We start from the raw sequence: 24,494 nt of genomic DNA, 5'->3' as shown, positions 1-24,494 counted from the left end.
GGTCATTTCATGTGAAATGTGAATTGCTGCTACTCAGCAACTCTTTCGCATCTAATCATCTGGGATGTGTTTCCATTCAGCAGGACCAAAATAAAGCTAAGAAAAAACGCCGGACAAAAACAACGTGAGTAACAAAACATAATGAAAACATGGGAACCTGGAAAAGACAGCGGCATCTGACCGAACCACAAACAAAAAACAATGACTGACACAGACAGATACAAAAGGGCTGGTATATATAAGACAAAACATTAGGATAAATGGGGAACAGGTGACAGGCAGGAAAGTGGAACAATAAGAAGGGCGTGGCACAACACACGTGGGAAATACAGAAACAGAAAGCAGGCTATGGTGAATAGCTTCCCAGCTCCCCCTCTGGTGGTTTAGCAGAGAACTGTTCCAGTAGCTTGTGACAGTACTCCAGAAATCCCCAGTCGGTGTGTAACACACATAGAGAAAAATAAAATGACTCGACAGGACAGCACTTTTCATCCACAATAAAATTTCGTACATAAAGTTGAAGAAAGTGTCATATGAGGTGAAACCATCTGAGCTCTCCTGCCTTGATTTCAAACTGGCTGGAAAAACTACATAGAAATGCCACAGCACTGGCTCCTATTTGAACAAGCAGGACATATTTTATAGTTGACAAAAATACTAGGAGGAAATAGTACAGGAGTAAACAGAGAACTTTTAGTCGTACATTTGACTGGATAGAGTCATATTTCTTCTCCTCAGTGTGTAGGTAACAGTGTAGTTTTGGAGCTGCTTTACATTGGATAAGTAGTTTGAAAGAAAATATTGTGGTTCATTTAAAATAGCTTCACATAATGTATGGCTTCGGAACATCCATTATTACAGGTGCACATAATATAGTGCACTATTTAGGGAGTAAGGATTCACTGAAGATTTGTAATAGTTGTGCCCTCATACTACCTAATGTGACTATGACTTTATCGGATAAAAACGCACGGTTCTGGTTCAACAATAACCGAATGGTGGGCACGTTTTTTGCCTCCGTTTAATGTAATAAATGTCCCGGTTATAAATGTTAAAAACTCGTGGTTAGAGAACAATGCAGAACATTAGCAACTATACTTCAATGTAGAGACCTTCGAAAAAGGAAATTTTATCCCTACTATTAAGAAAAAGCAAGTCGGTTCTCAAAAAAGCAACTTGGTACCAATAATACTTTCACTTTTATGGAAAAAATACAAAAGAAAATACATTTTCTTTCTGATAATTAAAATGGCTGTAGTGCTTCAAGGGAATGAAACCTATTACATATGCAAAAGCAGAAATTTCACTAAATTCCAGTTTTAATGTATTGAATTTGTAATGTACATGTTTCTGATGTATGTGCTTGGATCAGGGTTACAGAAGAAACCCAAGTGACAAGAAGTATTAAAATGTGTGCAAAGCAGTGCAAAAGCAATCCAGCTCAGCAGGAACCACACAGTTGGCAAGACTAGCTATAGAACTCTGAACAACATGTATGGAGTTAATTTCCATTTGGTTGTAAATGTAAATGAAATTAGCTTCTTATAATTCCTTCGTTTTTGTGCTGACTTTACAGTTTGTTTTTTTGCTCTTACAAACTGAGATGTAGAAGAGAGATACATTGCATGTTGATAAAATTGTTTATATTATGCATATAGTCTTGTGTCTTAGTTTTGGACATAAGAAGCCATGTGTACATTTTTATGCAGGATGTAGGATATTTACACTATATGTTTATATATGTGTGTGTGTGTTTTGACTCTGGCCAGGTCTGATGGCTCTGAAGGATGATGAATGACCCAGTTTATGTTTATAGATCTCATGGGGAACTTTGCATGCCTTTCTTTATACACTTTCAATGAATCTTCCCTCTAGTCAATCCCTAAGTCCCAACTCCAGCTCTCCCTGCTGCATTCAGTGGCCTAACACGCGTCTGAAATGAGAAACAACCACAGCTAGGCTACAGGAAGCAGTCAGCCAGTTCTAAAAAAAACTGTACATGTTACATGATTCTGAAATTATAATATTGTCAAAACATTTATGTGGAAGTTCACCATAGCAACCGTCACTAACCGTTTTATTTTCTAAGCAAACCACCGGCTTGTGTCCGTGCTACACAATTATATAAATAGTGGTTATATTGGTTTGCTGATATGTTGTTCTGGTAGTGATGCTACGCTACCAGACACATAAGACATAAACGGAACCACCATGTAGGGCAGCATTCAGTGTATTCAGCAGGAAAATTTCAAATATTTCCTAAGAGCGCTGCGCTCCTTTTACATAAACACAAAGGCAATCATGAGGAAAAAAACATGGTGTGTCTATACTGCGTAAACTTGCTGTCAGATGGTAAAGAGTAAAGAGCGCTCCATTTAATGTGAATCAGCTTCAGGCAAAGACGAAATAGTTACATCACACCATAATGAACTCAGACATGAAACAGATAATCAGTTAATTAAGCAAGCGGTGGTGGTGGTGCTGCTTGATTCATGGCTATTCTCACCCATAAAACATTCATAATGAAGTGCACCATCGACTAGGCCCCTTTATTAGAAATAATTAAGAACGCTTAGGGATGGAGCCAGGCGCTGTTTGTTTGTTGGAGTTATTTAAAGCAGCTGTAGCTTGTAGATATTTTTTTAGTGAATGGAGACGACCTAGAAAAATGTGTTTTATAGAGCCGTATAGTTCTGATTCTCTTCTCTGTAGTTACAACCGACCTGAAGTCTGTGCACGGTCTGCGCCGAGTAACATCAAATCAAACTGCAAACCAGCTCAGCATCCCTTAGCGCTCCAATTCACAAAGATCCTCAGAGGAGTCCAGGCATGAGTGGAATAAAAAATATAGGTCTCGCTGTAATCCATATGGCAACCTACATTCTCTTGGAGCGAACTCTGTGAGGATATGTAAGGTCCTAAAAAAAAAAAACTAAGCGAAAAACTCACTGCTATTCTTTATTAAAAAGACAAACTAATTTCCCTGATATTTTACAAGCAGAAATAGGAAACCAGATACATCCTCTCTGTACACATAGGTGTTTTTTTTTTTTCTTTTTTTTTCCCTCACTGGATTGAGGAACGGTGGGGGATGAGTGAGGTTGAAGGGTGAGAGGTTACTGGTGCAGGAGAAGTTCTCCATCTGGAGAGAAAATCACCTAAAAACTTTCCAGAACCTCTTTTCCCTTCCCCCTGCTTTCTGTGTAAAACAATCCAAACCTCACAGGCCTTAATCGAATTCACATTGAACTAATGGCAAGCGCCAGGTTTCATGTTTACTTTGCAGAACCTCGTATATAAAGAATCAGGGGAAACACGGGGGGGGGCTCCGTCATGCGTTACGCTACTGAAATACTGTATTCTTGCATTGCCATGTAACTCCATGCTGTGTGAACAGACTGAGTACGAGTTTACAGAGACTCACGACATTCATCATATAAAGTGCTGGCTGTATGATCTCACTCACCTATCAGTATATTGTAAGAAAAGCAGCAGGCGGTCGTACTGTGTAAACGAGAGCAGGACTGCATTCTGACTCTTCAGCACAAAGAGCTTCTCTGTGGGCTACTGACAGTCACACTAGTGTTTCGCCTCACCGAGCGGCAGGGTGGTGCCTCCGTAATGATTAACAAACATTCTTGAGCAACAAATGTTTATTTATCCTGGGTTGGTGTGTGAGAAGTGATTCTCTTATGGGGTTCTTGTCCAGAAGTGAAAGTGTCCAGTGGCAGATGTACTGTACTGTATGTACGTGTGTGTAACAGGGAATACATCCATGTTTATTCCAGCTTACTTCCCTGATTGGATTCTGACCCCTGTGACTCCTAATATCTGGGACCACATGCTTGCTGCCCACTTGTTTTCAGGACACGTCCTGGAGAGGAGAGGAGAGGAGAGGAGTGTTCTGGAACGACAGGAAATGCTGACGTCTGGACCTCCTCAACCGAGGATTTAGAAACATGTGTCCTATTACATCTTGTGCATTACGTTGGTTTTTTCTGTAGCTGACAATAATAACGACTACGCCAATTGCGCTAAACACAGCGCGTCTTTGTGCAGCTGCATTGCATAATCAAACTGAACAATCGCTGAAGAGCTTAACCCCAGACAATGGCAGCTTTGTGCTGAACCTTTCCACTGACACTCTGTAAAACCCTACAGTGTATAACTGAACGTGCTCAAAAATGAGAAAAATTGCAGGAGCTTTAACCTCTGCCTCTGCTGCTGTTTCCTGAAATTGTTTCCTTGATATATTTTCCTCTCTCCTCTGTCTGTCCTAAGCATGTATTAGTGTATTTTGAAGAGTTTTTCAGCAACATGCAAGCATTTGATCAAAATGGGAATTTAATTCTTTGCAGCCGAGAGCACAAGATGCTCGAGCGACCCTGCTTAGGCCTCTTGCGTATTATGTCTTCAGGAAGGCTCATAAATGCTTTTCCAGCAGAACCCCCAGCTCCCAAACCTTGCCTGAAGCCTTCAGGGAACATAGCAGTAGCTGCTTATGCCACTGTTTCCACCCAGCTACTGTTTCTCCACCGCACCCAGTTCTCGTCTACTCTTCTACTCTCACACCCGGTCATTAGTAAAACATCAGGACCCCACCGCCTCCTGGCTCTCTCACACTGCTGAAAATAAACACTCAGCTCAGAGAAATAACAGCCTGATGAATCCATTCATCTTAAGTCACAGCATGACAGATCTCCTTAGTTTGTCAGCTACAGACAGCGTCACTCTGACGTCAAGTCGCGACTCCTTAGTCCAGAAACAAAGCTGGCGACTAGAGAGCGAGCCAGTCACATTGTGTTGCTGGAAAATTGTGCATAAACACATTCTATTTTTTACCTCATATTATAAAATGAAACAGCTTTCCAAGCCAACAGAACTTAGGTGAGACGATTATTCTGAGCAGTTCTGTCTTTGCCTAGTCTTAGTTAAAAAGCTAACTACGAATTTGACAGGCTTAGCTTGCTAGTTAGCTAACACACCTCATTTATATTGCCTTCACAACTCTACGTAGCTTGCCTAAAATCTACATCAAGAAACTAGCATCTAATGGTAGATCACATTCTTACTGAGAAGCAGATAAAACTTTCTTCAGCGTGACTTACTGGGTTTATGGCGACTGGGTGGGCAGCACGTCTGCTTTCTGTGCTACGATGACATCCTCGATCCTCTAATTTTACTTTCATTTCAATATAGAAATAATCACAAGGTTTTAGAAATATTTACAACAAATAAAGCAAATCTTTAAGATCTTGAATGTTTAATATTCAGGCACTATTTCTAGCTCCCTATTAAAATGTAAGCACGTGTGTGATATGGATTATGTTAACTGCTTTGTACTAAAGGTCAGACTTCCCTCATGTCTAATCTCTTCTATCAGATGACACTCTGATGGATTTCTAGAAAAGGATCATAAGGTTTTAAACTTGTGGAGTCCATGCAGTTTGGGTGTACGCTGTCATTACGGTGAAGTTAGGGACAAACCAAATACTAAAAAAACTCTACAATTCAGCTGAATAATGTCCTTCAAAGATTCTACTTTTCACTTGAATTGTTGGAAAGAATGCAAAATAGAATCAAGTTCACTTTTAGACCCCACTGTGGAACTGTATTTAGCCACTGACAGGAAGCCAATAAAATTCTTGAAAGATTCTTCTGTCTGATTAAAAAAGTAACAACAGGCAACTGGTTTTGCAACCAGCTTTGTATGTGCACCACTGTTGGGTTAGTCTCAGGCTAAGAAGCATCATATAGTCATGGAGTATCTGATATCTATGCTGCATTTGATTAAGCGTCATCCAACATCCAACTCGGAGAAACAAACAAAAAATCACATCTCCTACTCATGACATTGTGATGATCTCCTCGACCCCAAGCCACGATCAACATGGCTGCTCACACTAAACATAATAGTTCTTTTTATCTTTAAACGAGTTATACTGTATATCCTAGCAACAAGCTGTAGCAGGCCTTCTGAGTTCAGGACTGAACCAGAAATGCTGTTCAGCTGATTCCCTTAAGTTAAGCTTATCATGATGGATGAAATCCTACGCAAGCTACTTCCCTGAAAATTCTCTCAAATTGTACATGGCTCATTCCCCTTTAAAGTGCACATAGTTAAACGCCTTATCAGGCTGTGATATGAGGTGACAGAGCGCACTGCTACATTTCAGCCTCTGTTAGTTCCTCACAGCTGTGGATCACGCTTGCTCTCCGCTGGGACATTTAGATTCATGGTTTAAACGTGCGCTCAGCGAGGGATCCCACATCCCCAGCATGCTTGTAACAGCCTCTCATTTCCAAATCCCAATTCCATTTTCCTGTTCTGTGTGTTTCCTGCTCTATTCTCATGGCTAGTCACTTGCAAACATATACAGTATGCGCGACATAAAACAATTTCCCGTTAAATCCCAGGCATCCGTTTGTCTTTTCTCTTCTCTATTGACAGGAAGATATTTATTAGAAGACTGAAGCATGCCCAACTTGCAGATGGCTGCCAGACGTCCACATCTAAAAACACCAATAAAACACAGCTTTAAATATTATGTCGACAAGATCACAGATTTGTTCAGATGAATGTTCTTGCTCTGCAGGTTGACTGGCTTCACGCCCGCTTGTATATTGACATCTCTCGATCTGTGATTCATTAGAATTTACATCGCTACGATGATAAAAACCAAAAAGTGAGACACGGAAAGAACTAGCACCTAGGAGACAGTGAGGGTGAAGATAATCTGCTGCAGGTTCTTGTTGGTGTTGCTCTTCTCACCCTGGGCTTATGAATGAGCTCCTTGTCACTAATATGAAGAATTATACAGAAGTCTATAAAATCTGTGTGCTGTCTGCTGTCACAAGCTGTCCATATAACACCACCCCTCCGCCCCTGACAAGCGGGTCTTCTGTGTTAATGTGTGAATGTCTACACGTTAACACCCAAAATCTCACTTCTTACTTTTATTTAATATCATAGTATTGTTGAAAAAGTCTTTCAACACTTACATATAAAATTAAACTCTCATACGATGCGTTAACGATCTTTAAGATGTTCCAGAAATGTCAGTTTAACACAAATAGCACATTTTAAACCAAGGTGTCAAGTCGAAGAAACTTTTATATACGTAAAGATTTTGTCTGCTATAACGACCCTGTGTGTGTTCTTTCATATGAAATGTACCAGATGTATATTAGATATCTGTTAAATGCATATACACATATAGTGGAATAGCACATCCTGTCTTTTAGTTCAAAGCGTCGGGGAGGTTGTAATAATAATTGAATAACATGTCACCTAAAATGTTGATCCTAAATAAAATTCTCAAAAGATTCTTCAGTCTGATTATAGACGTATTGTCAGGTTGCTAGGCAACTCAGGTTTACGGGTTAGTCTCAGACTTAGAAACGTGACTCCGCATGACATGGAGTATCTGAACTATACAGTATATTCTTTACATGTGACACGTTTGACTAATAATCTTCTGACCATCTCCAACGCAGACAAACAAAATAATACGCACATCGATGTGGAATTCTTCCTTAGGAAGTTGAGATGCTTTCTGTAACTTAAGTTCAGCAAGTGACATCAAGTCAACATGGCTGCTCACAGTGCTTTTTAGCTTTAAGTGAGTTACTGTATATAGATACAGACACAATCACTTCATATGTTAATTATGTAACACTAAAGCTATAAGACAGTATAAGACGCTCAGTCGAAGAAGCTTTTACATGACCCCCCCAATAAGGATTTTATCTTCAGTAATGAATCCATACTTGCTCTTAAATATTAAATACGCTAGAAACACATTAGATGTGTAAACAGTGAGTGAATATAAACAATACTAAATGACTAATTTAGCAGATTTTGCATTATAATCTGACTCACAAGGCAGAACTTATGTACAACACTACCCTCACGCTGCACATATCCCACTGTTACTGCTGCAAAAATATTCAGCTGTATATAGCGTTTCTTCAAAAGTGAAAAAAAAAGTGCCTTTGTTCTAATCAGATGCTAACTACAGGCAGACTCAATATTCCATCATAGCTAACGTGACTTTTAACAGCATTCTGGGACTGTTTATACAGCATGTTTCTTCTGGAAGAGGTGAAAACATCTTATTTATTAAACATAATTTACCAGCAGACGGCACGCGGTACCAATTTGCGAATCGCTTTAACATTATTAAAATTTGTGCCGCATATTCCGACGTATTCTGTCACATTTTGGGGGCCTGCTGGGGGAACAGCGATACTTCCTGCGTCTAATTTGTGATTTCTAATTTCACGGTCGCTTAATAGGAAGCGGTGAGGTGTGCCAGCTTCGGTGTGGGGGGGAGTAGTGTGGCGGTGGGGGCAAGATAGAGAAGGACATACATTCAGGCAGATCCATTAGCATTCATTAGGAGGAAGCGGATCAGCCGCCTCTAGCGCACACTGCCTGCTTATTAAACACGCCGCTTTGCCTTTCACTTCATCTGAGCTTAACCTGACTCTCAGGAAGAACAGACACATAATAGCGAGATTATCAGAGATCATCAGTTTTCCTCTCACTGAACATCAGGTCATGATTTCATCAATTCAGATTTACACATAGTTTCATTCGGAAAGAAGAAATACAGCAGCGGTGAAATTCTTCAAACCTGTGCTGGCATTTGAATGCGAATTTAAATAAACGGATAGAACGATTATAAACCTGAAAATTAGAAATGCGTGTGATTAAAGTAATTATCGTGATTAGGATCCTTTCCATAGATTGATCTTGGCAATATGTTTGCAATACTATTATTAGGTGTTCACTTTAAACGACTGTTTTTTGATTTCTTTCTTTTATGCTCCATTTTATTGCAAAAGCGAAAAAACAATCTGTCTGGTTCTGCATTTTCTGTCCACAGATTTTGATCTGAGGAATGAATTTTTAAGCAATTATGTTAACGTGCAGCTATGCTGAAGTAATTACCACATTCAATATCAACGGTTTATAATGAAATGAGATGCTAGCTGGCTAGAAACATGCTGTTGGGATTTTCAGCTGTTTTGCTTAGCCAGAGCTTCAGTGTGACAGCAGAAGGTCTGGACACCAAAGCAGCTTTTATTAGAAAAGGCTCACCCAACAGAGCGTGTCTGACTTACATGTAAATCAACAAATCACAGTTTTGTTCATCGTGAAAATGTAAAGTTTCTACAAAAACAGACCGGCGTGCAACCATCCACCATTTATTTAAGAAAGTTTTGCAAAATATGTACCGCAAACGTCATATCATTTGGGAAATCCAGCGTTCTCATAATCCTCACAGTCCTCATGATCCTCATAAGTGCTCAGTATCACAGCTGTAAACGTCACGATCGTCACGCCTTTGTTTCCAGGCAGAAAGTTGAATAACACGTCTCCCAGAAATCCTATAGAATCCAACCAATCAGATAACTCCTGAAGTGTTTCTAATTTCGTGTGCCATATACATCAAACCTTCAGACAACAGTGATGTCTGAGCCTATAACTAGGGATTCAGTAGCTTGCTAGGTTTTACAGTCTGTCTGTCTATCTATCTAGACGCTATCTAGTAAAGATGCTGAGGCTGAAGCAGCACTTAGATATATTTAACACAACTATCAATGACCAAACAACCAAATTAAATTAAATCCTACAAAATAATATGGCAAAATATTAAACATTCTGACTAGCTAGTACAGCTCACTCAGCTAACTAATGGCTGTACATGTTTCCACACGAATCGACATTATTCTATTTGAATTATTTAAAACTTTTACATACAGCATACTCAGACTTGACTTTCCACACATGAAGTCAATCATCCTTCAATATCAGTCACCTCGGGGTGAAGAAAGTGTATTAATAATTTATTATTATGCAAAAACATGAAACAAGTCAATTCACAAAAGCCACAAAAACTCAATGAAATAATATTGCATGTGTTCTGCTATGACACAATGGAATTTGTCGAAAGAAAAAAAAAGCATGCGTCTTTGACATGTTTCCACCTTTCATGGTCATTTTGCTCTGTTTCTTCTCAGCTTGTTTGGATTTTGTTAGACTTTCCTCCAAACCGCTAAACATCTGGCAGCTGCAGAAACTTCACACATGCTGATTTGTTATAATGGGAGACAATCATTTGGTCTGGGGTAATGAATAGAAGAGATTGTGCTATTGATCAAATATAATGACAAGGAGAAATTTGTGAATGTGTGTGAGAAAGAGTGAGTGAGTGAGTAAGTGAGTGTGTGCGTGTGTGTGTGTGTGTGTGCGTGCGTGAGACCGCAGAATGACGGCACCACCCATCCACCAGTCTGCTACTGCAGTTCTCCCAACAAACCACACTAACAGTACAACTTTTCACATTGTATGTCATTAATACACACCCAGCCCCAAGCGATCATACACTTACAAACTGCAGGTCACTGAAACTAAAGGTATTTCTTTATTGAGGCAGCCCTTGTTTTTATGCGTTCATGTGCGTATAAGTGTGAGGAACTACATAAAGCTCCTTCTTTCATACTAAATGAAGCCAAAGGGCAGCCTTTCGCTTCCAAATGCTCTTAAATTAAGATGTATGTGTGCATGCACCCGAGTCTAATCACAGCCTGTGGTCTGCTTGTTTTGCCTCAGTGGTGGTCTCTCTATTCTGTCCATCTATTACTATGTCCATACTTAGGGCCATGTGGTAGAGCCTAAACATGACTCCAAGAACACTAATTTCCCCTTAATACATGAACATTAGAGTAAATTAAGCCATTAAATCCTGGGCTTAGAGCAAACATGCCCTCTTAACTGTGTCATCAGACCGAGCAGGCTATGAAAGGGGAAAGTAGAGATGTGGACACGCCTTTCTCCAGTCTATCCTAGGATCTAAGTTTTAGGACCTAAAACTATGACTCCCTACCACCCTCATTCTGCCAGACTTTGTACAGAAGATGGTTTCTTTTTTTGATTCTTTACAATGTATTGGGCGATCCCACCTCAGACTGAAGGGGAGGTTGAACAGGGTGGAATAGGAAAACCGTACAAAGGTTATTTGTCACTTCAAGACTACAAGAAAGACGCTTTGTCCTGGTTGACGGCTGCAGCTCCAATGTGGAAACTACCCAAGGGAAAGGGAATAAAGCATTTTTAGTTCCACAACTACCAAAAAAGGAGAGAACTTTGCCAAAGTCAGTAGCAGACGTAATTGAGTAACAGTCGTTTCCAGAAGCGGGATTCCCTCACGCTGCCAGATGGTCTGGCTCCCTGTTCAGGGCGTTGGCTGTCTGCAGCACAGTGACTCTCACTGCCCATGACAGCAACACAACCCCATAACACTTTTTATAACAGGTTTATTTATTTCTATTTTAAACAGCATCTCACATGACAAAAAAATTGCACCGTCCACCTAAAAAAACTGAAAAAAAAAAACCCCCAAATGCCATCCCCATGCTGTTCCTTATGCCATGCACTCCACAAATGTCCAAACATAATATTTACAATTGGTTATATAACTCAGAATTGCTCAAATGGACTTGTTTAATAGCCTAATTTTCCTCTCCAGTGAACAAACACATTCTTAACAATTCACCTTCATTTTCTCTGTCTTGTATGCTAAGATATTCATTTGAATATGCCTCCTACTTACGATGCTTGAGCTGAGGGCAAAATAATGTTTGAATACCAATGAAAAGCCGCCTTATTGATAGCTGGAGCCCTGAGCCGAGCTCGGTCTCATGTGTGAAATGACAAGTGAGTGCCTGTTAACACCGGAGCCAGGCTGTGCTGCCAGATTCGTCTGTATATTAAGACAATCCTTCAGCTAAATGTCCCTAAATTCCTAGAAATCATAAAGGGTTAATGTCCTCAATATAATCTAGAACAACTACATTGTTGGTCTGCTTGTAAAAGGAAAAATAATCAAATCATCGGTTGTCCTAGAAACTCTGTGTAGAACCCAGCAAAGGCTTCCTTCTGAAGAAGCTAAGAAACCACAAGAAGTCTAAACCCTCAACCTCTGAGAGTTTGTTTTTGGCGGACACACATTGTTACTTTCTATGAGAACTGTATTCATGTTCGACACGTGAGTCCAAAAGGGTTTTGCCTGAATTTGTGTTTTGAAAAATTTAACGCTTGTCCGATTTCACATTAATATTTGTGATCCTGGAGGAACTGATGAACTGCTTTCTCTAGGCTCACATTTCTCCAGACATGTGTATCAAAAAGTCTTTGAATGAGTTCCCCTGCATTGATCTAGAGAGAAAATATGGGGGATGTGGTAACTTAGTTGTTAAGGTGTTGGGCTACTCATGGGAAGGTTGTGAGTTTGAATCCCAGGTCCACTAAGCTGCCATTGCTGGGCTCCTGAGCCCTCATTTGCTCAGCTGTATAAATTGAGATAAACTGTAAGTTGCTCTGGATAATGGCATCTGCCAAATACAAGTTTACTTAAAAAAAAAAAAACAAGATTTTGACTGGTCTAAGCAGAAGATTCCAGAAGATGTCAGATCAGAGCAGCTTCACAGACAGCACTTCCTCTTTCTGTTCTGCATTTTAAATATAAAGTTCATCTACTCATATGTTCTAACTCCAGATGCACATGCAGATGTACGTGTGTGTGTGTGTGTGTGTGTGTATGTGTGTGTGTTTGTTTTAAAGAAACATGTACAAGCCTAAATGGTCAGTTTGTGTGCTCTGCATGCGGATTCATGGAAAGTTCTGGATTTTTCCTTCATACATAGTAGTTTGAGGGAGTTTGACGAGAAGCTGGAAGCTGCTCCAAAATAGACAAAGAAATGGTTAGTGCATCTGATTACATATTCCTGAAATAAGCAGCAGCCCAACCCTGCTTACACAACATACACTACTGTGCAAATTTTGTATTCTTTTAATTGAATAGTGTCTGCATGATTCAAGCATTATTTTTCCAACAAAAGAAAAATAAAGAAAAGTGGCATGTGTGTAATAAAAGTGGCATCTTACACAATTCTAGAAAAACTGTTTTTTCAGACAGAAAAACATAATAAACACTGACACGGTTTTACCTGCAGAAACAGAAGCAAGTCTCCAGCTGAACCGTAGCAGATTCTCCAGGATGCTCAGTGAAACCTAACAGCCAGTTTCTTTATTTAACTACGCAATGTCCTTGAGTCTGTTGACCAAAGATTCATACCAAACACTGACTGTTTATTCATATTTATAATAGATTAAAAAAAAAACCTTTTCCCCAGTATACCAGAAGAATAGAAATGGACTTATGGGATGTTTTCAATCCATATAAACAGATAGATTAAGTTCTGGCTGTGAGTGATAAAATGAATCAGGACTCTGTTGGCTTTCAGTGTGTTTTAGGCATGTTTTTTCCCCTCTCTTGAATAACCTTACACAGAATTTTAGTGGTTGAAGATCAAATTTGAGCTGCTTTTTAGATGAACAAGAACTTGGAGCATCTCAGAGAGCAAAAGTGGGTTTGATATCAACAGTTACTTTGAAGATACAAACATTTGTGTGAAAAAATAACTGTTTTTGTTTTCTAGGAACCCTTCCAGGAAAACCAGAAATACTTATGAAACACTACAAATTTCCTAATGTCCTGAGTGTCTACTTTCATATGAGCTTCATATTAACCACCAGCTATGCTTTTCTGCTGTGTCTCCACACATACATACATGTAGTCCTGAATCCATTACATGCGACAGACACATAAATAAAAGCTCTGTGCTGGGGCTTGGACTTGCTTGCTGCTGACCTGCTTGCTAATGAACCCACCTGCACGTGGTGTAGCATTGATTTAGAGGCTATTATAACCTGACTGAGGTGTACTGAATTAGAGATGTAACAATGTGGCATATTGTATCACTATTTGATGTCTGATGAGTATAAACTACACATTCAACATGATTAGAAATAAACAATCAAGCCCACATTCCCTTTTCAGTCTCTTTCCCCTTTCCTCCATAAGCATGTTGAAGCATTCCTTTTTTTCTCCTAAGCTAATATGTGACCATACTAGACTACTAGCTTGTGAAAACAGCTTTGGCTTCTGTCAGCAAGCAGGAGCTGGGACATTCGCCAAATATTTAAGGTCCAGTCTATGAGAGCACTTTAGTTTAGCAGTAAAAAAATGACCAAGTTAGTTGTCTTCTTTTCTTGATCCTGTGTCCTCTTTAGCCTCAGATTTATATTCTAGGCTGACTGGAGTGCAACCTGAAGTTGAAGGTTTTGTGATGCTTTTCTGCTCAGCACAGTTGTAAAGAGCGTTTAATTGAGTTACCATTAGACTTCCTGTAAATTTGAGCCAGTTTATGTTCTCTGATCTCTCACATCCAGATGTTTCAGCCTGCAGAACCATATGTTTTTTTTGTAAACATCCTAGAAGATCATCACTTCAAGATCAAACCAGCCCATCCATGCCACAGACTAAAGCCCCTGAGACGACATTTTCCCCATTTTTCTGTTAACTAAAGCTCTTCTGAAGTATCTGATTGAATCTGCATGATGTTACACACGGTTCTTCCGCCGTACGTAGCCGTATTTAAAACCAGACCAAATCAGGCCTTATCAGTTGCCTGGCACATATATAAAAAGCAGCACTAGTAGCTGTCGGTCTCTAGTTTGCTTTGTCACCAACGCCTGAAGCATACACGCTGAGGCATTCCAGCAACTCGTCCTCCTCAGCGTCAAGCGTGCAGCCTGCCATTTCCTCTAGTTTATTTTAAGCCCTCATATATTCTCGATGACGACATGACTCTGGCCGTGAATACAGGCGTCACTGTGTGCACTGGTTCCCATTGCACTCTATCTAGGGACCCTTTACACCTCTGTTTCTTTCAACTGCCTGTGAGACCGTGTTTTTTTTCTGTTCTGCTTCTACTATATTTATCCAGAGCACTCCGTGCGATAGTATATAAGTTAGTTATCAGAATCCCTTTCCATATCTCTATTCTGTCTCTGGGGAGCAGCCGTGTGAAAAGATATTTGCGAATCTCCCAAAGCACCAGCACTTATCCTCCGATGCAGATTTGTGCTGGAACAAGCACCGCTAGTTAAATATGCTAACAGCTGTGCATTGCTCCCAGCGGAAAGCAACTCAATTGCCCTTCAAACCAGTTCAAAACTTTAGTCATGTGACAGTGGTTTTAGATTACCATTTCAACAAGGCTAAGAAGCACATCGAACTGGGATTTTATGCTGCAATTTTGTGCGAGAGAGATATGAGAACATTTTCATAACCCGAGCTAACCTCTTACAGTACAGATATTGTGTTTGTCCAAGTATCAGAGCTGGCTCATTATTTACATTTCCGAAGATTCAATATGGTGTCAAATAAAACAGATCCATAACCACGATCATAATCATTTTCAAGCATCTAGCATGACTATGCCTCGGGCTCCTCTGTGTGCTGATGCTGTTGCTCTGCAACCGGTCCTCCAGAGAATACGATTGTCAACAGATGACCCAGTTTCCTTATTAATAGCGGGGGAAATAATTTACCTTTGTATGGTATGCTGTTATCCCTACAGCCATCTCCTGGTGGTGAATGAATGTTGGTTTCTAGCAGCAGCAGCAGCAGCAGCAGCTGTGTTACTTACCATCACCAACAAAGCACCTTCCTAATCTCGTTCCAATTGCAGTTAGATGGAAACAAAGCCATAACACAGCTTGACATTTAATTATCCAGCAAAAGCACAGACACCCATCAGTGGTGCATTCTGGTCATACACCATTAACATTTATCTTCACAATTAGAGGAATGTGCTATCAACAAGCATGGCATTTATCAACACATCCTTCTACACTTAGCTCTCCTACTCGTTAGAGAAACACTCTTTTCTATAGTTTTGTATACATAAAAAAACTTTCCCAGAGGAACCACCGAAGTACCCTTAAAGCCATCGTTCTGGATATAGATGCAGTGTGGCATAAACAGCTTTACCCAAAGTGGATGCTGAGCTCAGTGTCAAAACAGATCAGATTACACTCAAGTCAAAGTTCTCAAGCACTTTTAAGATGAACGCAGCTGTTGCTTTGCCACACAAAATGATCGAGGTGTGATGAAGTGTAACCTCTTCAAAAATTGCAAACACAAGTATCCGAAATTTTGTGGTTTGATATTAATTACACTATTACTCTGCCCTTGCAGTCATTCTTACTGTATCTAAACAAATACAGTAATTGCATGGATTAAATGATCAACAGTTAGGTCCAGTCCTGTAATTTGATTGGACGAGAGGTGTTCCAAGTGTGCATATATTTCCTATAGCTGCAGTTTTACTGTGTGTGTCACTCTGCTCGTCTGTGTTCAGTGTTTAACAAGAAATGAGCTTCTTCTTGTGAGAGAAAAACAAAAGAAAAAGAACATTTTACAAATTTTTTAATGATTTCAAACGGTACAGTTACTCTGAACATTTTATGAACATTTTTTCCATGAAATTGAAAATTTTTCGCTTAAAATATGACAGATTATCAGATAAAGAGGAAAAGGAAGAAAGAAGGAAAACCAATTTCCCCAGATTCCACCGTTAACAGGAACAGGAACAGGTACAAATGTATGTGAGACAGTGATCTGATCTGATTGGCTCTCAATGAGCGTGGCATCTGCTGGATCTTCTGTATTTCCAGCCGAAGCAAAAACAAGCAAACCATTCGTTTAACTAAAATGTCAGTTCCTCTGTATTAATTACTTATCTACAGAACTGCTGTGTATCAGCAACTCTCACTCGTGATAATGTTGTGATACTGAAGATCAGCTTGGCTGTGACTGACCGCAGCATTTGGACTGGTGACTCGCGCCTACAGCTGAATCACAGCCGTGTGGATATTCAGTCAAACATCACGACTCCCAGTGCAGTAACACACACTAGCTTCCTTGTGAGATTTCTCCCAGACTTACTCATTTGTTAAGCTACAGTTAGAATAAGGTTAGCAAAAAAATGTTCGTATGACTAAAAATTCTACGAATTTTTCCTCGAGATTGGATTTGTATATGTGATGAAGTACAGCAGCAGTGAATGCAGCTGTTACCGTGTTTGCAGCCATGCTGTATAAAAGCTGGGTCTGTGTTAAAATGTAAGCAGACAGATGGATTTAGCTGTAGTACAAACACAGACTCTGAGTGCCACACCCAGCATCTGCCCCTTTCTCTCTCTCTCTCTCGTCTCTCTCTCTCTCTCTCTCTCTCTCTCTCTCTCTCTGATGCTACACGTTTCCTTATAGCCTTCCTTCAGTAACACTGTGTGAGCTCTAGACATGCGAAGATTCAGACACCTGGTTCTATATTACTCCCAATCCAGTAAAGAATCCTTTTTTTCTCTCTCGACTCCCTCGCTTTTCTGTGTTTTACATTATCACAGAAGGAAAATTCTGCACAAGTGTGTTTTGAATGAAAGCCATTACCATGGACACTGTGGGAGAAAAGTGCATCAGTTTAACAGTCATGCTCTTTCAGCTTGATTTGCTGATAGGACAAATTGCTGTTATTTTCCGTCATGCTGAAAAACCTCTAATAGCCTTTAAGAGCTGAAAAAAATGGGTTAGGTCCCAAGACTGATGAACATACCTTCATAAGAAGAACAAATGACTGGGGTGTGCTGTATAACACAATGCACCGTGGTGCAAAAAAATGCAAGCATTCTCTTAATGATGCGTCTTATGCAGTCACACACAGTGCTGTGCAACCTAAAGAGTTCAAATATATAGAGAGCACAATGGTCACATAAACTCATGATACTTTGTGGAGATCCTACACCATTACTAAGAATCATCTGGACTTGTGACATGACCAGGAGCTCTGGATCACAATGGCATGAGAAACAGGCCACTACAGTCGGGCATTTTAGCCGACTTTGGAGCTCTATTTTAGGATAAAAAGTCTCCTTAGGTTTGGCTACACAGCTCATTACGCTGAAATTTTCCCGTGGTCACAGACTTATTGATTGAATCATGAGTGTTGTGAATATCGTTCCTTTTTGAGTACATAAACATTACTTGAGCTTTAGACCTATTAAAACAGATATAAATTCTTCACTTTTCTACAAAATTTCTTTCTTTTTTTCCCTTTTTATATATTTATTTATCCCAATATTCTGTATCTCAAACACCATGTATCTGGACAGAAAAACAAAACAAAACAGCAAATCAAAATGAACAAATTGACAAATTGAGACTTCCAAAATAGACACAGAATATTTTTGTTCATTTTACTACTCTGTGAGTTTAATGAGAGGGTAATTTGCTCACTAACCACACCTATGTGTGAAACCCTACATGACGGTGAATCAGAAAACACAGCAAACAAACATCCCCGCTCCGCTGATCTCCACGGCAACAGACTGAAGCGTGTCTTACTCAGAAGGGTGAGTAATATGCACCGTCATGAAGCTCAACTCATTAAGGTTCGTTTATAACCAGCGTTCACCCACACCACAGTCATGTGTCAATCCACTTCATGATCCTGCATTGATCTGATGTGCCATTAAAGATGTAGACGGCAGCTGCTATTCGGCTAAACCTGTATATGTGGAACCCGTTGGTTTATTTGAGAACTTTGACTTAAATGCAATCTGATCTGTTGTGACATTGAGCTCAGCGTCCACTTTGGGAAAGGCTGTTTATGCCACAGTGCATCTATATCCAGAACGTCGCCATGAGCATCGCGGACAATCTGCCATCTGAAATGTCAATAAATTGGACAGAAGGCTACATCTTCCATATATGCATGAGCAATATGAGGGAGCCTGCAGCATGGTTTCTGATTAGATAAATGGATGTGTAAATATTTATTCTTAATGTTGTGTGTGTGTGTGTGTGTGTGTGCAAGCCAAATCAAGAGACTAATTCCAATTTGCCAATTTTAAGGTAGAGAGATTCAAAGTTTTTTTGCAGATATTTTGTTTATTGGCTTACAGAGAGTTATCCTAACACTTTTCCCCTGCCAAGTACCTAATCCGTCTCCGTCTCCGTCTCTGTCTCTTTCTCCCCTCACACACTCCTTGTATAGCCTCAAAAACGTGCCTGCAGAAATTTTGTTTGTGTCAAGTGTTTCTGCAGTGACAAAGCAAAGGAACAACTGAGAGCAGACAGAAGCTTTGCTCGGGTGTTGCTCAGAGTTACATAATATTTCATTTTTCATGGTAAAATTATATACAACGGTTCACTTGAAAAGAACTTCAATTCAGGTTGTGTGTGACTGTGTATCAGATATAAATATCTATGATCATCTATATAATGTGAGGTATAAATTGTAAATGACACCATCAAAAGTAACACACACACACACTTATATCTGGGATCTGAATGGTGTATTCGACGGTATGGCCACGCCCTGTCTCGGTTTGATGGCGTTCCACGCATCACGCCTGAGCTGAGACTACCGCCCTCACGGGAGCTCTGCGTCTCATTCCAACACTCATGTGGCGACCCAGCAAACAGATATAAACAATTTCGAGGATGTGAGGTCATTTCGAAGCATTCCAGGTGTTTTATGAAGTGTTCATTTGTTCCCCGGACAGCTCAGGGTTCATGAAGAGAGCCCCACACACACTACACAGACTACACTGAATTGATGTCTTACGACAGAAGAAGAATTTTAGTTGCACTTGGAACAATTGCTGAGCAATTCAACACAAACCTAAACATTCACTCTGCCACTACAGTTTTCCCCTTAGAGCTTCGATCTGCTACCAAGCTAACGATCCGTATCAACTCGATAAAGTTGGCTTCAATAACCGGTTTCATTTCCTTAGAAATGAAATGTAGCTTTCAGAGTCACTGGGAGGATGTGAAAACATCTGAAAGCTGTCCAGGCTGGAGTGATGTGAGAAGAGATCTGTCCTGCTTAGGCAGCCCTCAAAGGCTCTCTTCATTCAGCCTGGCCTTTTGCAAGCCACAACTCTTGGCTACGATGGAGTTCCCACCCTGAGAAACTTGCCGGATGTCTGCAGCATATAACCCCCCCATTACCATATAACCCCACCACCACCACTCGCCAGCTGCCCCCTACCCCCCTGCTCACACACCACCCTCACCACCATAACCAAGCCAGTGATTAAACCCCTGGTTGGAAAAAAAACCATACTTAATGGGAAAGAAAAAGAGAGAGAGAGAGAGAGAGAGAGAGAGAGAGAGATGAATTACACATAGCACTATGGCAGCATTGTATTTCCTTCTCTTTTTCTATTTCCCCTGTGTGGATGAATAAGCCTTTCACTACGATATATAGGCACCTCCTGCCAGCTCTTACACCTTGACTTCACCTTTAACTGTGATATTTGCACACCTCCGAGACCTCAGAGCACACCAGTCCCCCTCACCTCATATTGCTCTCATTAGTACCATAATCTTTTGCCTTTCATATTCTAGCTATCTCTAAGTCTCTAAACATCTCCTGAAATATAAATATCAGCACTTCATTTAGCATTAACACGCGTCTGGGCAGTGACACATTCTGCTGCCTGTTGCCTATTCATACTTCACATAATTCATCTGTCAGTAAGCTGAGAAAAAAAATAAATAAATAAACCATGCAGCTGCAGTCTTATTTAAATCATAGCCAAGTCTGGGAGGAAAGGACAGTTTGCAAACAGAAAAGTGATAGAAAAGTATGATTTCAGACAGAGCCTCAGTGTGGCTTTGATTAAAAGTTTCTTCTGAACTTGGACTGTCTTACCTCCATAGCTTGCATGAGGCAGACCTAGCAGAGCCAGAACAGCGCACAGGACTAAACGCAGCACTATCATGTTGCCGGTATGTTCTGCAGTCTCCTCGTCTAGCTCTCCATTCACAGCACTGCCTGCGTTTAGGGACTTGGAGGTCTGTGCTGGGTAATCTCATGGAGGGGGCGGACCAACCGGACCTGAAAGGGACACCCTGTACTCCCTAAAACGCTCAGAGTATCCACCTCCTACCCCTTACTTTAAAAACACACCCCATGCACCCAAAGCCCAGCCCTGTGATAGTCAGAAGAAACTACTTTACTTTTTCATCTTTTCTTTTGTTCCATCCTATTCATCTTTTCCGCTTCTCCTCTCTCTCTCTCTCTCTCTCTCTGTGGGATCAAAATATGTCTGTCAGGTCAGATTTGTGCAGAAGGAAGAGAAAAGCTAACATTGTTCCAATATTCCTCCTTTTATTATATTATAACTGGAAGCTGTCAGAGAAGATTTACTTTTATTGCCACTGATGTTATATAGTGAAAGTTGAAAGCAGTTAAGTTAGTAAAAAAGGTAAAAAAACCCCAAAAAAAACAGTGATCCACTCGTATGCAACTGGTGCATCTCTACAGATCTAACACCACTCCAGCTTTTCAGCATGACGTTATTACGCGCCAAACCCACAACTAAACAACCCCATTCACCCCCCTCTCAGTGCTACCCTCCACATGCTGGTTTCCTGCTCCTCCTTCTCTCAAATTACACAACCTGGTCACAATTAAAATCAAATGACGTTGTGGCTCACGTTACATCTGTGCAAATGTGCTATAAATAACACAGACAGCTCTCCATCCTTTCCACTGTAGTTACTGTATTTGTAACTGCTTACTCATGATGACCGTTACTCACAGAGATGCCTTTTATATACCACTTTTCCAGGGACAGAGGAATTCCTCATGATGTTCAGGAATATATATGAACCAGTGTAACTCGAGACATAATGTTCAGACCTTTGGCAGATTCTTGATTCTCTTTTTTCTTTTTTCTGGTGTGTCATCACACCTTCAACTCTGATTAACCAGATCTCTCTCTTTCAGTGTGTGTGTGTGTGTGTGTGTGTGTGTCCCTTAGGGTTTCTCCTAAACTTTTTTTTCAGTCCTCAAGGGGAAAAAAGAATCTATAACTGCTTCCAGATGTTTACAAAGGCTCATTGTCATCAATTCATTTCGACAGTGGCAGTAAGATTTCTACGGTCAGTCCTGCAGACTTGCATAAGTAGTCATAGATTCCATATGGCTGTGTTTTTTTAATGAAAAAGGGTAAGGTTACACATATATCCAGTGAGAATACACAAAAGGGAGAGAGACAAAGTTCCTTAAATTTCCTTGCTTTCCTTTCTCAGACCAAAATATAAATATAAATATATAGAAGAATAAAACCAGAAACAACAACCACGCATCTAGAAACCTGTCATTGTGATCATTTAAAAACCTTTTTTATGGCTGTTCATTTTGTGACACACAAAGTCTTTGAAAACACTACTACTTAAACAACTGCTAATTTGTATACTTCAAATATACAGTAAATGACTGAAATTATGTGGAAACCTGGCCATCACATTGATATGTGCATTGTTGAAGATCACATATCGAATATAGTCTCTCTTTACTGTTATAATGAGCTCCACTCTTTGGAAGTGAAGAGATTTTGTGTGGAAAACATTCAGCTACAAGAGCATTAGTGAGGTCAGACACTGATGTTATACGAGTGAGGAGGTCTGGGGTGCAGTCAGTGTTCCAGTCCATCCCGAAGGTGTTCAGTGGGGTTGAGTCAGAGTCAGGGCTCAGTGCAGGACACTCTAACCTCCTTAACCTCACACCATGTCTTCATGGAGCTGCTTTGTGCACAGGGGCATCATTATGCTGGAACAGCATAATTACCTGCTTCACTCTTTGTGCAGTGTTTAGAGAAGAACCTCAGATGGGTGTGATGGTCAGGTATCTACAAACTTTGGCTAAATAGTGGGCCATGGCCATCTTTACCTTTTTTGGATCAATTCCAGAAACTGAAATTGAATCTAACCAATTCCAAAATCGAATAGTTTTTATGGCACATGCAATACTGTAAGTATCTAAAGATACTACTGTCATGATAAGCTTGTCTTGAATGAATGGTGACACCATTTTTTCTTTCAAAACCTTAAATGGTTTCTTTAAAACTGCTTCACAGATGCATTGAATGGGTTGAACCTTTGCTTGATTCATTTCACAGTAAGATATTATACTTAAATATGGTGATTAGATATTTAATTTACCTCTAAGTAATTTTTGAAGACCAGTTACCAATTAATAGACCAGTTACCAGTAGAGTAGTTCATCTGGATGTCTTCTTGTGCATGTTCGTATGCACGCTATAACGTTCATGCTATCAAGTCATGAATTGACCATGTGATATCATAATAATTAATATAAATACTATTGGAATATGTAACTAGCAATCTATTTAACCCCCCTAAATTGTAAGTATATCACTGGCACTACATATAACTCTACATATACCTATGTATGAGGCACCAAGTGGTTTAACTAAAGTAGGATCTCACAGAATACCATGTCAAGGACTTCCTCTTCTGTCCTCTTGTCAGGGTGCAGTCCTCTTCTTCCTAATACTGGATAGTGGGATTATAAATCATTACTATATACAGGTGAAGAAGAGTAAAGTTAAATGTTAGAAAGTTTCAAGCAGTAGTTGAGCATCAGGATCAATCAGTCAGGCCTAGAAGATATCCAAGGAGCCACAGTGTGAGGATATCACTTCAGCATTTCAGGCATCGGCACTGCATGTACAGCTTGATGGAACGAGAGAACAGATTGTTAGGTTTTATATATCACTTTGGGAAGAAACCATGCATTTAGCTTGAGGTCACTCCAGAGTCATCCAGCCATAAACGCAAGCAAGGCAAGCTTATTTCAAGTATACAGTTCTGTCACTCATTTACAGGCCTGTTTCAGGTCACGGTTTCAGGCACAGGCTTATAAACATGGTGGACAAAGGTGTCTCGATTCCTTCAGAAAGATTAGAAGTTTATGAGCCCACAGTGACACACCATCTATAGTGCTGTCATGGACTGAGCCTTCAGTGTAACATGGGCAGAATCAGTGGTAGAGGTGGAAATGCCTTCAGTAGGCAATGAGGCCAGCTGAAGGACAAGGCATCTTGATCCAAATTAATTTGGCAGCCAGTTCTGTGTTCAGACTTGCAGACTCTTCGTGACACAAACTGTAGAGTATCATGCAGGCAGAGGGCGCTATCCGACTGTTACATTGTTGTTTGATCCGACCGGTGTCTCAAAATCGTTAAAAAGAATCTTAGGACTAGATCGCCTACGCTCATACTGTGGATTCAAACGCCCCTGTGCCTTTGTGGTGCCGCACTGCCCCTCAGCCAGATTGAGGCATTTCTCTCTAAAGGAGCACTCTTTCCAGACTGCTTTTGTAAAAAAAAATGCCTCACATCTTCAGTGAGGTAGAGCCTGTGCCTTTCACTGAGACAAGGATACAGCTCTGTCTATGATATTTGGGGTTTAGCTGCCTGTCAGCATTCTTAATTCGACAGACCCATGGGAAAGACTATTACAGAATATGAGTTGCAAGACAATAATAATTGCCACATGTTTGGAAGTGTTGTATCCTTGAAGATATCCAGACTTTGTGTGTGTGTGTGCCTGCTTTGTGTTAGGAATATCCCCCCAAAAAACAACAGAATCAAGAGGGATTGGCAGATCATGATTGACTGATGTAAATAGCCCTTTATAAGAGTAATGTCATCAGACTATTTTTTTGAACATCTCATTCCAAATGCATTCCTATCCC

At 40.2% G+C, this 24,494-nt stretch overlaps 1 protein-coding gene across 2 annotated transcripts in view; it reads right to left on the bottom strand.

The window, feature by feature from the left end:
- The window catches only part of cspg4 (chondroitin sulfate proteoglycan 4), a 45,163-nt gene extending 24,370 nt beyond the window's left edge, over window positions 1-20,793 (bottom strand). Inside the window, exon 1 of one of the 2 annotated variants that reach the window (XM_058408471.1) lies at window positions 20,640-20,793. In XM_058408471.1, the coding sequence (XP_058264454.1) occupies window positions 20,640-20,709 (70 nt within the window). In that variant the 5' untranslated portion in view covers window positions 20,710-20,793. Of the gene's footprint in view, window positions 1-3,466; window positions 3,555-20,639 lie in introns of those variants that run through there. The other variant, XM_058408472.1, reaches the window with a different exon arrangement.
- Window positions 20,794-24,494: the final 3,701 nt, after the last annotated feature.

Source organism: Hemibagrus wyckioides, linkage group LG14 (assembly GCF_019097595.1).
Source record: "Hemibagrus wyckioides isolate EC202008001 linkage group LG14, SWU_Hwy_1.0, whole genome shotgun sequence".
Classification (NCBI taxonomy): domain Eukaryota; kingdom Metazoa; phylum Chordata; class Actinopteri; order Siluriformes; family Bagridae; genus Hemibagrus; species Hemibagrus wyckioides.
Note: the sequence above shows the minus strand (reverse complement) of the source record. Positions and strands in the feature narration are given on the sequence as shown.